This window comes from Cucumis sativus, chromosome 6 (assembly GCF_000004075.3).
Source record: "Cucumis sativus cultivar 9930 chromosome 6, Cucumber_9930_V3, whole genome shotgun sequence".
NCBI lineage: Eukaryota > Viridiplantae > Streptophyta > Magnoliopsida > Cucurbitales > Cucurbitaceae > Cucumis > Cucumis sativus.
In genome coordinates this window covers 22,006,878-22,022,239 of record NC_026660.2, presented here as the reverse complement: position 1 = coordinate 22,022,239, position 15,362 = coordinate 22,006,878, and the positions used below count along the sequence as shown (strand labels likewise).

Here is a 15,362-nt window from a genome sequence, read left to right as displayed (position 1 = left end):
ATTTTATTGTTACAACATTCGAGGCTTCAATACCGTAAAGAACCACTGACAACAGTAACTTAAAACAACACGCAAAATTAAAAATAAACAAGTGAAGTATACAATAAGATTTATGGTAAATTGGAAATTTCAAACGACCATATAAGAGCAGTTGAAGCTTCTGTTACCGTAGCTTTTAGTTCATTGAATTAAACTTAACGTGTAATAAATAAAACTTAAATTTATGGTGAGTGATATAAATTATTATTAAATAAGTTTAAAATTAGAGAATTAAAAAAGGGAAAATGTAATCTGAGATATGAGGATGGGAAGTAATTGAGAAGTGGTTAGTAAAAAGGTATTAGTACGGAGCTAATGATTCCATTATTATTCATCTATCCCTACATTCCTACTTAACACTCACTCACCGCCGTTACCATCACCGCCACGTACAACCCACGCGCCACCACCTCGCGCGTTTTCTTTCTAAAATGCAGAAAATGAAAAGAACCCATTGGGATATCTGAACCGGTAATCACCGTTTATAGTTAAACCCATATTAGCCGGTAATGCCGGTCTCTACAATGCGCCGTCAGAACTTAGATCCGACGACTCAAAATTCATCTTCCGTACACACTTAAACCGGACCGTCGAGAGAGAGAGAGAGGGAGAGAGAGACATTCACATATCATATCGCATAATTCGCATTATATGATACACAATTTTTTTTAGAGAGAGAAAAGGGAATTTTAATTTTCTTTTCTTTTTCTTTTTCTTTTTCTTTCTTCAAGGTTTGATCGTTGTTGATGGAGCTTTGAAGATTGTCTTACTGAATCTACTTCATTTTGAGAGAGATAAAGCAGAAAGAGAAAAAGAAAGTAATTTTGTTGGTTTCTTTTTCTTTTCTTTTTCTTTTTTTTTTTGTTTTTTTGAGTAAAGGAAGTTTTTCTTTCTACTGGTGGGTGTTTTTTTGTTGGGAATTTCTTTTTAGTTCTTTTTTAGAATCGGGAAATCGAGGATTTCAGTTAGGGTTTTGGGTATTGTTGAGTTGTGAACTACTTTGGAAAGTCCGGTATTGGACTTATGTGAAGAATCGAAATGCCTGTTTGGAATTGTGTTTCGTCGGAATTCTAAATCCGATCTTGAAGTTTGTGGTTTCAATTGAACAGCTGATTAAATGGAAGTTGATTCGTCGATGGTTCCGGAGCCTGATCACGATCCGGCGGTGCAGAATCACTCTACTGTTTCTTCTACTGCTGCTGGAGTGGATAGGGAGCAGCCTCAAGCCGGCGGTGGAACTTCGCCGCAGTCTATGTCGTTGCCTCAGCAGCAACAGACCACTGTGCAGATGCAGCAGACCACGGTCGTAGGGCCTAGGTTGGCGCCTGCGTACTCGGTAGTAAACGCGATAATTGATAAGAAGGAAGATGGACCGGGGCCGCGGTGTGGGCATACCTTGACGGCTGTAGGGTCTGTTGGCGAGGAGGGAACTCCGGGATATATTGGACCGAGGTTAATATTGTTTGGTGGTGCCACTGCCCTCGAGGGCAACTCTGCGGCTTCTGGAACTCCATCATCAGCTGGAAGTGCTGGAATCCGTATGTTAATTTTGCTAACTATACTCTTCAGTTGTTGAATTTATTTTCGGAGAGTGGTTATGGGGTGTGCGTTACATCGTGAAAGCTTCCATTTCTTCTTGGTGCTGATGGCGTTGGTGGGAGTTACTGCCTCTTTTTAATGTTCGGTTAAAACCCTAGTTTCACTTGACCCAACCAGATATAATGTATTAATGTATCCATAGGAGTTTATCGTTTGCAACACTCTTCTACTTGAATTGCTTTCTTCTGAAACCTGAATGATGTGTTTCTTGCCAAGTTGCTATTATACCAGTCAATTGGGAAGTTAAACCCTACTGTTTTATTGAGGACGTAGGGTTGCTGATTATATTTGAATTTCAGATCCGTTTTTCCTGCAATTTCGTTGTGTTGATGTACAAAACAGTTTGTATTGCTCTGAAGTTGTTTCTTTTCATCTATGGCCTACGTTTTGTTGTATATGTCTGTGATAGATACTTTAATCTAGTGGAACTAGAGGTGCAAGTTTTCTAATTCTGCTTGCAAAGTATTCAAAAATTGTGGCCGAGTACAACTCAAGATGTTTAAACTCTTTTTTTGGTATCATAAATTATGTCAGCAAAGCAGACAACTTTAATATCACTTCAGTTTTGTGAGCTGCAGTTTGATCTCATGGGAGCTAATAGAACAACTCTGCATATGGTTTTTGATCCAGAAGTTTGTATTTTTATTTTTAATGCTGTAAACTATGCTTATTTTGTAGTTCCTTTGTTGCAGGGCTTGCAGGTGCCACTGCTGATGTGCATTGTTTTGACGTCTTAGCTAATAAGTGGTCCAGGTAAGTCCTGGTCTTCATCCCATCTCCTTCCGCTCCCCTTGTCTTCATCTGACATTGGTTCCCTCATCAAATATCTTCAGAATTACCCCACTTGGAGAACCGCCTACGCCAAGGGCTGCACATGTGGCAACTGCTGTTGGAACTATGGTAGTCATTCAGGTCAGCATTGTGGAATTTCTGGTTAAGTTCATAAAATTTGCATGGTCAGGGTTCTGTTAGGTCTTCGTTACGAATCTCTTACCTTTCTTATGACACAGGGTGGAATTGGACCAGCTGGCTTGTCTGCTGAGGATCTTCATGTTCTTGACCTTACACAGCAGCGCCCACGATGGCATAGGTTAGACTTTGATGATGTGCTTTGTTCATTTTTGGATGTTTTTATAAGATTGCCTCGTATGACTATTTTCCTATAGAGTAGTTGTGCAAGGCCCTGGTCCAGGACCACGTTATGGACATGTGATGGCTCTAGTGGGGCAGAGGTACCTCATGGCAATTGGTGGTAACGATGGTAAGCCATACTTTTTTTTTTTTTGTAATTTTTAATATGTTCATCTAGTTGGAGTCTCACTCCCTTCTTTAAAGAGTGCTTCTTTCTTTTGTGTGCGTGTTTTTTTTTGGATGCTCTTGTGTTCTTTCATTTTTTCTCAATGTAAGTTGTTTTCGTAAAAGAAAAAATATGCTCATCTAATGCATCCAATGGTTGCTATTTCAGAAAATATCAATTTTGTTCTTTTTGTTTATTATTTTACACAACATAAAATTTGGTCTATGTTGTAGGCAAGCGGCCTTTGGCTGATGTGTGGGCACTAGACACTGCTGCTAAACCTTACGAATGGCGGAAGTTGGAACCAGAAGGAGAGGGTCCACCTCCGTGCATGTAAGTCTCCTCCTATTGGCTTTTTATGTGGTTTTTGTCTTGGCAACATCTCTACTTCTCTTTGTTATCATTTGCTTTAGTGGTTTAGCCGTATTGGCATAACTTCAATCACAATTTTGTTATCCTTCCCAGTATCGATTTTTACTTCTTTCCAATAATTACTTTTTTTCTGATCAGAATTTGAAAGTAACTCTTCTTTCACTAATTCCAAACAAACCACCTCTTTTATGACTAGAAAATTTCACAATTTGAGTTCACCTATTTGGATTTCATTTGCTTTTTTTGTTCAAATCCTGTGGAAGCAATTTTCTTTTTCAAAATTTTATGAATTTCAGTCATCATTTGACTCTTCTGATATCAATAGGTATGCAACTGCTAGTGCACGATCTGATGGTCTTCTTCTGCTATGTGGAGGGAGAGATGCTAATAGTGTGGTGAGTAAAAGAGTCGTTGTTGCATCACACTTGACTTTGTTTAATGGTTCAATATGGTTTATGCTGTTATTCATTTAATCCTGACTTGAATAGATCCTTAGCACTTTGCCAAAGCTTGCTTTAGGGTTCATCACATACTCTCTATGGTATTCCTCCTCTTGTAATCAAGCTGTAGATTTAAGTTGAATATTAATTTATGTTATGAGGTTGAGATTAATGCATTGACACACTTGAATAGATAGAAATTCCCATACTATTCAGTACTCTGGTAAAATTATATTAAAGATAATTATTTACTAAAGATGACCAGATGCATGCAATTAATGTATATCCTAGTGCAATTAATCAATAAGCCAAGGTCATAAAGTATAGCATGAAGCTTCTTAGCTACATTTACTTTTGCGTTGAATGCCTTCATTTATTCCAAGTTTTGGAAGACTCACGTCATTGCAAAGAATTCATGTGGCATTTAACTATTTGGTTCTTCAAATGAAGAAAAGGGGAAATAGTCTTTACCTTAGCTAAAGCTATATTATTTTAGAAACACTTAAAATTGGTGCTGAACTAATATTCTTCTTACTACCTGTCTTCATTTCCTGCAGCCACTAGCAAGTGCATATGGACTTGCTAAACACAGAGATGGTCGTTGGGAATGGGCAATTGCTCCTGGTGTCTCTCCATCTCCTAGATATCAGCATGCTGCTGTGCGTCCATCCATTTTTAATTTTTCATCTTGTTCTCTCTCTCTCTCTCTCTCTCTCAACCTTTAATGTTAAAAATATTTCTGCACTTCCTCTTATTTCAGGTATTTGTTAATGCACGACTCCATGTATCTGGAGGGGCCCTTGGTGGTGGGCGTATGGTAGAAGATTCATCAAGTGTGGCAGGTACTAAATGAGTATTATTGAGAATGAGCAACCTTCCCCTTTTCTCAACGTATTCTGTGAGGTTGTTGTTATGGGTTGCCCTTGCAAAATATGTTAGCATGAATAGAGGCTTTTATAAATCAACCTAGGTTGGGAAGAGTACATGACATAGGGGCTCAAGTTGAGAGGCCAAAGCATCATGAGTGGTTGTTTTATCATCACTTCATCTTCACGTGTGAGGATTGTTTTTCATAGTGCTGGTCTGTTCTGGGGTTTGGATGATTGTTGATACTTGTATATGTTATTAAGCCAACAAACGTGGACATGATTAAAAATGAGGTGGATATTTACGGTTGTTATATTTATTTATTTCTGATTTTCCTGAAATAAGCCTCCTCCCACCATTTTTGCGTGCGTCCCCTCACTTCATCTTAACCCTCCCTCCCTCCCTCCGTTTATGATTGACAAAGCTTTACTTAGTCCCTTTTTCTTCTCACTCTGTTTATGATTGACAAATCTTTACTTAGAAATGAGGATGGAAAACCTGTGAGTGGAATGGGTACACTTGGGAAGTGGAAGTTCTTGAGGCAGTTTCATTTGAAAATCGAAAGGTGGTCCAATAAAAAGCATTGGTATCTAGAATTTACCTTCACAAAGTTGGGAAAGACTATTTTTGAAGCAATAGGAGAACATTTTGGGTGGTCTTATTAGTATTTCCTTTATAATCAAGGCGCAAATTTGTTTGATTGTTTTGCAACTTATGCTGAAGTAATGAAGACCTTACGTGTATTTATTCCAGCATTTATCAAGATAATGGATACGGAAAAAGGTGATATAGCCTAAGTAGCCTCAAGGAGTAATCCTTCAAGAATTAAGATTGTGAATCTTTTATTAGAATGATAATGTGCTTCATAAAAGAAGGAAAGACTCCCATTTATAAAGTTAATTGCATGTGGGGGTAAAAAAGGAATTAACTTAGAATATTACCCAATTAACCCCATTCTTCCTACATCAAGAGGAAACTCTTTCATGATGTAGATATTTTACCTTTGGATCCCCCCTGAAGCATTTATAGAAGATTTTTCTCCAGATGACTTTTTGAAGCCTTTGGACTTAATAAGAAAGATTATAATCCTACGAAGATATGTCACATTCATATGTTTGGTTTTCGGTGAGGTTCCATATTTCTCATTGGGCATTGACTCTGAAAACTTTTTTTTTTTTATTATGCCATATGCAATATTTTACTTAGTTGGAACCCCTTTCTTAGTAGGGTTTTTGTGGGCTTCTTCTTTTGTATGACCTTACTCTTTTTTTTCTTTTGAGAAACACTCAAATTTCATTCCATTGAGGTTAAGAAATCATAATCGGGAGTCATTGCCATGAAAGATTACAAAAAGCAAGGCCAATTTGTTACGATAGATGTAAGGTTATAATCACAGAGGTATTAGGGAACATAATTGGCTCCTCAGTTTTGGATACCTCATTTTAGAGAAAGTTTGGTTGCTCCTTTGGTCTTTCATTGTTTTTTTGTTGGTCTTTCTTATAGATTAGAAACATTTTGTATTAGCAAAATTTTTGCTTGTTGTTTTGTTTATTTATTTATGTTTTCCTTCACTGTCTCAATGGGCCGTTTGGGCACCAACTGGAAGTTGAAGTGGGTTATTATAGCTCATTTGCATGTTTGGAGGACCAACTACAATAGTGGTCTGTACAGCTGTTTATAACCTACAATTAAGTATACTAAATACTATTTCAAAACCTTCTTTGCTACAATGTTTACCATTTTTACCCATCGTTTCTTTTCTTCTTTACTATAGTGTTTGCTATTACTTACTGGAACAAAAGTAGTTTAAACCTCAAACACCAAACACTAACTATTATAACTCCCTAACTATAACTAACTTAGCGCCCCAAATACCCCCATAGAGTTTTGTCATTGCTTTCTCAGCTTGCTCTAGTTTTTGTTTAAAGAAGCTTTTATCATTGATCAATATATTTGTACTTCTTGGTGTTTGAAAGTCATTATTCTTTTTTGGTGTCCTTGCATTTCTATTCTCTTTATTGCAGCAGTTATTTTCAATTGGTGTTTCCATTTCAAGGGTTCAAGTTTTTTTTCCTATTCATTATTTTCTTTCTCATCCTTTGGGAGATGGTATCCTCGAACATTTTTCTTCTTTCTCATCATTCAATAAAAAGTCTTGTTAGAAAAATATATTTTTTTCCGGAATTAATACAAATAGATGTCAGAGGCTTCTGATCCTTTTTCGGTTTTGCAACAATAGCAAAACTTTTCATGAAGTAGAATAACTGATTTACATCCAAAAAGGCAGAAGAGGGGCCTAAGGAACTGGAAGTTATAAAAAGTGCTATTTTTATAAAGCTTAAGCATATTTACAAAAAGATGTGTTAGCACTCTAGTTGGGAGTAGTATAAACAAGACCAACTATTTCAAAACATTGAACATTCTTCTCGTTGGGTTTGGCCGTTTGGTTCATCTTGTATCTCCTTATATTCTGTGGATATTTCATTTGTTAATGAAATTGTTTCTTATCCAAGAAAATAGCAACCCTTGACTTCTCTATTGTTTATTTCCTTCCATAATTGCCAAAGGCCCATAATGGGATTTTCCCGAGAATTCTTGCTTTCTCTTTTTTCCCTGGTTTTCCAAAGTAAGATTTGGTCCATGAAATATTTACTGACAATGGGAGGCTCACGTAGATGTTGAATCTGTTAACAATGTTTCATGGAGAGTTTCTTCATTGTTCTGGTTATTTTTCTGTTCAGCTTTGACTTATTGCGTTTGAATGAAAATCTTAACAGAATTTGGTTAATGTTGATTTAACAAAAGAAGTTTGTATTCTTTTCAAGTGGTGTTAGCATCAATTTCTTTCTTATTCTTTTTCTTTTTTTGGAATTGTGTTGGCCCTTCGGCTAGCATACAGCTTTTGCTTCTGTCTTTATGTTAACACAATTATTTTATGGCTGCTAATCCTAGGATTTCATGCCTCTGGAAGTCTTACAAAGTTCTCATATTACTCTATTTACAGTGTTGGATACTGCAGCTGGTGTCTGGTGTGACATAAAATCTGTTGTTACCACTCCCAGGACAGGGAGATATAGTGCTGATGCAGCAGGTGGTGATGCTTCCGTAGAGTTAACTAGGCGTTGCAGGCATGCAGCTGCTGCTGTGGGTGACCTAATTTTCATTTATGGTGGTTTACGCGGTGGTGAGTCAAAAGCTTTTTATTTATCCACTTGCATTACAAATTCTTGTTGTTCAGATTGATAATAAATAGGGGTTTTCTCTGGAAGACAGATGGTATGCCCAAAGAATATATAATGAAACTAGCACTGTAGTGACGCAACCCAAGGGGAGACACCTTTACTTTGTTGTTTTTAAATGAAGATAAGGTGGATTACTTAAGGCCCCAAGTTGCCAATGAATTCCACTTTCCTCTGACAAAATTTGTTAAAGTAGAATACTTCCTTTATATTCTATTAAAGAAGTAGAATACATCCGTTAAAATATAAAGCCTCTTAATAATGCTGTAGTGAGGAAAAAAATGCTATCAGTGACCTTTGGATGTTTGGTTCCTTGTTCGTTTTCATATTTCTTTGTGGCTTCAATCTCAAGATTTTTGTAATTATTGTATCACCATGATTATGCATAGTTAGAGCCCCTTGTTGTAAAGGGAATTTCCCTTTTTTGTTGGTTTGTTATTTTTGTTTGTCAGTGTATCCTTTCATTTTTTTCTCAATGGAAATTGTTGCTTTTTCCCCCACCCCACCCCCCCCCCCCCCAAAAAAAAATCAGGGATCTTCCTTACCTGAACTTTAATATTTTACATTTTTCATGTATATGGAAATCTTAGTTCGATTATCTTCTGGCTGTGCATTTTTTCACAGTGGATTACAGTTTAATTTTGATGAATCATAGTGGGCAGAGTAGGTTTGCTGTAACTCCAATGGGAGACATGATCTTATTAGCTACTTTAGATAATCTGGGAAAATGCATCATTATGAGTTGATATGTTGTGTATTCAATGATGCTGAGATGATTGATGAGATTATAGCTGTGTTAAAATTTTTTTTAGGAGTGTGCTATTCTAAAAAAGTGTTTATCTTCTTAATATTTGCCGTGTCTAAATCTTGTCCATAGAAACAGTAGACTTCTGACTGTCCGAAGGGCAGAACTTATCATGCTGATCAGTATTTTGTTCATGAGATTTCACAGAGCATCTGTACCTCAGAATTCATAATACATGGTGCGATAATATTTTTTCACATATCCTGCAGGTGTTTTGTTAGATGACCTTCTAGTTGCTGAAGATATGGCTGCTGCTGAAACAACAAGTGCAGCTTCACATGCAGCAGCAGCAGCTGCTGCATCTGTTCAACCTGGACGATTACCACCCAGATATGGGTTCACTGATGAAAGAGCTAGACAAACGATGCCAGAAGCTGCTCCTGATGGTTCAGTGGTGCTGGGAAATCCTGTTGCTCCTCCTGTGAATGGTGACATGTACACTGATATAAGCACTGAAAATGCGATGCTTCAAGGCCAACGGTTAGTAAAATTTCCCTTAGACTAGATTCTCAATTCGTATTTCTCAACTTGTATTGAAATGTCGTTAATCAGAATCCTGGAACTGAATCTACAATAATACTGTGCAGGCGAATGAGTAAAGGTGTTGAATATTTGGTTGAGGCATCAGCAGCAGAAGCTGAGGCTATCAGTGCTACATTTGCTGCAGCTAAGGCAAGACAAGTCAATGGGGAAGTTGAGCTTCCTGATAGGGATCGAGGGGCAGAGGCTACTCCAAGTGGGAAACAGATTTCTAGCTTGATAAAGCCTGATTCTACTGGATCAAATAGCATTGCTCCTGCTGGAGTTAGGCTGCATCATAGAGCTGTTAGTATATATTATAACTACTAAGGATGTTTGGCGCTTATATATGCACATATATATTAATAGAAAGGTGGCTGTGTACTAAAAGTGCTGTGCTATGTACATTTGCACTATCAGGTGGTTGTTGCTGCTGAGACTGGTGGAGCTCTAGGTGGCATGGTCAGGCAACTTTCAATTGATCAGTTTGAAAATGAAGGTCGGAGGGTAAGCTATGGGACTCCTGAGAATGCAACTGCAGCAAGGAAACTATTAGATCGTCAGATGTCCATCAACAGTGTGCCCAAGAAGGTATTCAAGGATTAGTTCATTATTATTTAGTCCTATGAAAGTTGTGCAAAATTATTGTGTTGAATGTTCGTTATATTTATACCCACAATGATGCATAAAGTATCTTCCAAGCATATCTGCGATAACTTGTAAAAGAGCTTTGGTATAAGTTTATGGTGAATTCTACTCTGATATGTGAATTTTTTGTGCCACTTGTTTCCCTAAATTTATCTTTAAACATGACAATTTAGGAAGCCTTCCAGAATTTTAATTAGGTCGTCAATTGCTCACTTCTACAAAATAACGAAATGTCAATTTTTATCTTTAGATTGTAAAAGCCTTTCCTTCAAACTTGGAATCCCGTCTATCCACCATCCTACTCAATCGACCCAACATATCTGTCAATATCCCAAGAGAAAAGGGGAGGAAGGGTCTCTTCTCTGAACCTCTTTTGATGCAACTACCTTTCTAGTAAGTTTTATAGAGAATTTGGTTTAGTAGGTACACCCCTTTATCCACATCAGCCTTCAATTTCCAAATTATTTTCTTTTCATGACTGTTAGGAACAACTCCCACCTGACCATGTCTTATGTTTGAGCTCTCTTCTATTCCTCCACTGCCCAACTGCTCTCAGAGTCAGCATTGTATCGAAGCAAATAAAATCCTCTATTAAGGAATCATTTAGATGTCCCTTCCAATTGGAACAGATCAAAATTCAGCTTGAACATGTTTCAAAACATTTTTCAAATAATTGTTTGTGAATATGTCTAGTCTAGAGGATTTGCAATCTATCAATATTTTTTAGTTGCTGCAACAGTTTACCTTCTCAACCAAAGATTGTCTTCCGCAGAAATCAGGCTCCAGTATCACCCATTACCCCAAGTTCTCTAGGATGTTGCGCAATCTTTTTCCATTGTCTCATTCTCCTTGATGAAAGCTTTGCCAATTGCCAGGTCACCAACTGGATGGATGAAGTCCATTATCTCAACCTCCTTCCTTTTATAATGATCTTCTTATCACAGTCAACTTTTTCTGGTTTCCTAAGAGTAGTGTTAGAGGTCTCTGGAATGACGCAGAATGGGTAATGAAAAAACTTGTTTTGAATCCGAGTATATGTCATTGTTTCTCCCCCCTCCAGAGATTACTCTAGTTTCTTTGTCCAACAACATTTTCCTTTTGGCACAATCATTCCTCTCTTCCACAGGACTACTTTGCTTCAAGCCCATTTCCTTCTTAGATGTAACATATTAGTTTTCAGTGTGGATATTTTGGTCAATTTAAAGCAATATTTTATAAGGCCTTGCAATGCAGACTTAGGGGTGCAAATTTAGTCTTTATGCACAATGTAAGGGAATGACATTGGTTGCAATTTTCTTCTTTTTCTTTTATTTATTTATTATTATTATTTAGTTTACTTATGTATTTAATAAAAAGAATCTCATTTTGCTTACTACGTTATCACCCAGGATTAAAATTCTTTGATGATAAATTAGAGAAAGCCCATATTAAATAAATGATAACAATAACGATGATGAGAATGACCTTGAACAAATTTATATTATATTTGATACATGAGATTTCTATCCTTTTCATATCTCTTGCGTAATTAATAATGATTTTGTGCATTTATTTTTAATTTAAATCCATCGCTTACACTTCATACTGTTTGAGGCCATGCCTCGTCTCCTTTCAACAAAACCCTGAAGCTGGCCGTTAATTGAAGGAGGCAGATGATACTTTCACTTAATTGCTAGCGTTTCACTATGCATTTTTTTCTTTGATTCCCGTTATTTTTTTTGGTTTGATATAGCATGCTTTCTTTTTTTATCTTTTCAGGTGATCGCACATCTTCTAAAGCCTCGTGGTTGGAAGCCTCCTGTTCGCAGACAATTTTTCTTAGACTGCAATGAAATAGCCGATCTTTGTGATAGTGCTGAGAAAATATTTTCAAGTGAACCTAGCGTTCTTCAGCTTAAGGCTCCTATAAAAATATTTGGTGATCTACACGGTCAATTTGGGGACCTTATGCGCCTATTTGATGAGTATGGTGCACCTTCAACTGCTGGGGATATTGCGTAAGTAAAGAATTGTTTGGTTCTATACATAAAGACAAATATGAATCTTCAATAATATTTTATTCAGTCTATTTCCGTAATATCTTTTGATGAACAACTGTCAGATATATCGATTATCTCTTCTTAGGAGATTATGTTGACAGAGGTCAACACAGCCTTGAAACTATTACCCTTCTACTTGCTTTAAAGGTACTTGAGGAATGTGCTTTGTGTTAGTTAAATATCAATCTATCACATACTGTTCCTTGATTGGCTGATTTTTTATACATTTTTACTGCAGGTTGAGTATCAGCAGAATGTACATTTGATACGTGGAAACCATGAAGCTGCTGATATCAATGCTCTTTTTGGCTTCCGGATTGAGTGTATTGAGCGGATGGTATTATTATTGTATACACCCGTATATTTTCATGTTTCATCATGTAAAATGGTTATAGCTACTCATTTCATTTCTTACGGAACAGGGAGAGAGGGATGGAATTTGGGCATGGCATCGGATTAACCGATTATTTAACTGGCTTCCTCTAGCAGCTTTAATTGAAAAGAAAATAATTTGTATGCATGGTGGTATTGGTCGGTCAATAAATCATGTACAGCAGATTGAGAATATTCAACGTCCAATTACAATGGAAGCTGGTTCGATTGTCCTCATGGATTTGCTGTGGTTAGTGCATTTCTATGCAGTTGTTTTCAACTCTTTTGACTAGCTGAGTAATGATCTTAATACATATCTGGTATGCTGTTCTCTTCAACACTTGTAATCATGCCAATGTACTTATTGCATGTATTGATATGAAATTTTACAGGTCCGACCCTACAGAAAATGATAGCGTGGAAGGACTGCGGCCAAATGCTAGAGGTCCGGGCTTAGTCACTTTTGGGGTGAGTGTTAAATGTGTCATAGATAGCTCACACTGTCTTTTGCATATTACCGATTACATTTGGTTTTCAGCATTAATAACATGCGAACTCTGGAAAAAAGATCATGACAACATCAACGCTTTCTTAATATGAACGAAACTAATCTAAATAATAGTTGAGGACTGACCTTTTGATGCAAAACAAATACGATGTTGATGGGGTTTAATGAAATTAAGGGGACTACGAAGGGAAGTGGTGGTATTTACGTTGGGGAATAGTGACGACAATTTTTGTGCTTCTGCTTTGGAAAGTTTTAGGGAAAGGGAGAGAGATTACTAGCCCTCTATATTTGGTTGGGAGCATTTTGTATTGCCTCGGGAAATTTTCTTTACTTGATATCAAATTATCAATATGATGTAACATTCTCTTTCATCCTTGATTAAAAGATATACTAATATGCCTTTCGCGTAATGGCTCGTGAGCAGCTCCATGCATCATCCTTGACTTGTTAGCACATTCACTGTTCTGACAAATGTTTATTCAATAGCGTTTCAAGTACAGTGAATGAATTGGCCGCTATGGTAAAATGCTCATATGGAATTGTTGTTACTGCAGCCTGATCGTGTCATGGAATTTTGCAACAATAATGATCTCCAGCTGATAGTTCGCGCCCATGAATGTGTTATGGATGGTTTTGAACGTTTTGCTCAAGGGCATTTGATTACGCTTTTCTCAGCCACAAATTACTGCGGTATTCTTCTTGCTTGGTCTTATTTCTGGGGTCTGTGAATACTTCGCTGATATAATTTTGGTTCTTGCATACAGGCACTGCAAATAATGCTGGAGCTATTTTAGTTCTCGGTCGAGATCTTGTTGTTGTTCCAAAGCTAATTCACCCTTTACCACCTGCAATGACTTCCCCAGAGGCATCACCCGAACGTCATTTAGAAGATACGTGGATGCAGGTGCTGCGGATCTATTCATTCATAATGATTTCTCTTCCCCTTTGTTTGTATGTTGTCAATACTGATTCCATTCTATTGGTACTCTATGAATTCAGGAGCTGAACGCCAATAGACCTCCAACGCCAACTAGAGGCCGTCCTCAAGTAACCAACGACCGGGGTTCTCTTGCATGGATATAGCACATTGCTTGACACGTCGCTTAATTTATATCAAGTCTAGCCCTCATGCTACTACCACTATGGCAGTTCTGGTGTAATGTATAGAACACACGCCCCTCCTTCACCGAGTACCAGAACTTTGTGATAGTTGTTCCAATGGATATACGAAGGCTGGAGTTCCAATATTCACACACCTTCAATAAGCCACCAAATGGATTGTATAGATTCAAGAATCAGGTTGCTGGTGGCAGTGATGTTTAGAATGTTTGATGCGCGCTACAACTACAAGATGTCGAGTCGACCCTTGTATCATTCAATATTGGGTCACAAGCACAGGTGGTAGATGTTCTTTGTTGTTATTAATTTTTTCTTTTTTGGTCCTATAGGTATTTTACCATTCTCCAATGGTAGTTTTACAATTTTTGTTCCTTGGTGTCTATTATTTTCCCCATTTTTAGTGGACTTGAAGATATGATGGTGGGGTGTGATTTGGTAGTGAAAGTAAAAACGTCTATTTGTATCATAGAGGTTGTTGCTTTGTTTCTTTGTACAATGTAATTGTGTGGAGAAAGAAACATACTTTTTCAACTTTGTCATGTCAAGAGAGTTACCAAGTTTTGAGTAGTGAATGCCATTATAATTTTTTTTTTTCTTTCTTTTCTTTCCCCCCACCCCTTTAATCATCTTAATGTACGTGTAAAAACTAAAATGGTTCAAGTTTGGAAAAATGTTAATGTAGAAACATGTTAAGTTAGACTCAAGTTTTTATAATATATGTGCAAGCGAGTATCATACAAATGCCTTCGTTTGAGGATCCTCACTGAACAAATACATATATATGATACAGAATAAATGAAAACAGTTACTCTATTAGTATCTCGTTTTCTAGACTTTAAAGAATTAGCAAGAAGAAACAATTAGAAAACCTCTTAACTTTCATACACCTTTGTTTTTCTCCTGTGTCAAATTCTTGCATTAATTTCTCAACAATTGAACATAAACCAAATTTTTTTGAGTTAATGCTTAAAATCCCACCAAATTTCACGAAGTTTCAAAAATCCAAATCTCTTCTTCCTACTCAGTAAAAAGATGAGTGGCCAAAGATAAAAAGGACAGTCAAAGCATTATCATTTTCAATCACCGAAAACCTTTCATAAGTTATCACATCAAATAGACTAATTTGAATATAAAAAAGATCAACTAATTTTGATCTATATTTTCCCTCCTACTAATTCTTCTCAAAATTCAGCCAAATTCTTAAGTTGTCTTTACTTTTGTGTTTTAAACTCAAACTAATGTATTAACACACACTCAATATTATTAATACATACAACCTTGTTATAATATTTTCTAAGATCGATTAGCTTATCATTCTCTCTCTTTTGGCTATAACTTATATATCTTAGCGATTAGAGAAGGGAAGAGGAGAACGAAGAAGGTATAAAAAATGACAAGAGAAAACGAAAGAAAAAAAAAAGATTTGAGGTATTTTTTAAAAAAAGAAAGCACAAACAAAACCTTATGGTATTTTCTCTTATTTTCCTTGTTCATAAAGC

The 15,362-nt window shown here is 36.7% G+C and overlaps 1 protein-coding gene across 2 annotated transcripts; it reads left to right on the top strand.

Annotated features, from left to right (window-relative positions):
• The first annotated feature begins 687 nt into the window (after positions 1 to 687).
• Positions 688 to 14,458, top strand: LOC101220980 (serine/threonine-protein phosphatase BSL3). 2 transcript variants are annotated; one of them, XM_004140123.3, is made up of 22 exons: positions 695 to 857; positions 1,149 to 1,577; positions 2,331 to 2,391; positions 2,472 to 2,550; positions 2,649 to 2,728; positions 2,805 to 2,899; positions 3,169 to 3,268; positions 3,633 to 3,702; positions 4,305 to 4,406; positions 4,508 to 4,589; positions 7,619 to 7,798; positions 8,868 to 9,138; positions 9,246 to 9,483; positions 9,598 to 9,768; positions 11,584 to 11,822; positions 11,927 to 12,011; positions 12,103 to 12,201; positions 12,287 to 12,486; positions 12,629 to 12,704; positions 13,299 to 13,434; positions 13,509 to 13,648; positions 13,744 to 14,458. In XM_004140123.3, the coding sequence occupies exons 2-22, from the start codon at positions 1,157 to 1,159 to the stop codon at positions 13,825 to 13,827; spliced, it is 3,009 nt and encodes a 1,002-aa protein (XP_004140171.1). In that variant the 5' UTR covers positions 695 to 857; positions 1,149 to 1,156; the 3' UTR covers positions 13,828 to 14,458. The 2 variants fall into 2 exon arrangements, with proteins under 2 accessions (XP_011657594.1, XP_004140171.1); XM_011659292.2 differs by lacking the exons at positions 13,299 to 13,434; positions 13,509 to 13,648; positions 13,744 to 14,458 and having other exon boundaries at positions 688 to 1,577; positions 12,287 to 12,556; positions 12,629 to 12,685.
• Positions 14,459 to 15,362: the final 904 nt, after the last annotated feature.

What these genes read in the sequence shown, in the direction of transcription:
- LOC101220980 (XM_004140123.3), top strand. Translation starts at nt 1,157, where the DNA reads ATGGAAGTTGATTCGTCGATGGTTCCGGAGCCTGATCACGATCCGGCG. An exon ending in TTAGCTAATAAGTGGTCCAG is followed by an intron (nt 2,392 to 2,471) that starts GTAAGTCCTGGT and finishes AAATATCTTCAG; the next exon opens with AATTACCCCACTTGGAGAAC. An exon ending in GGAGAGATGCTAATAGTGTG is followed by an intron (nt 3,703 to 4,304) that starts GTGAGTAAAAGA and finishes CATTTCCTGCAG; the next exon opens with CCACTAGCAAGTGCATATGG.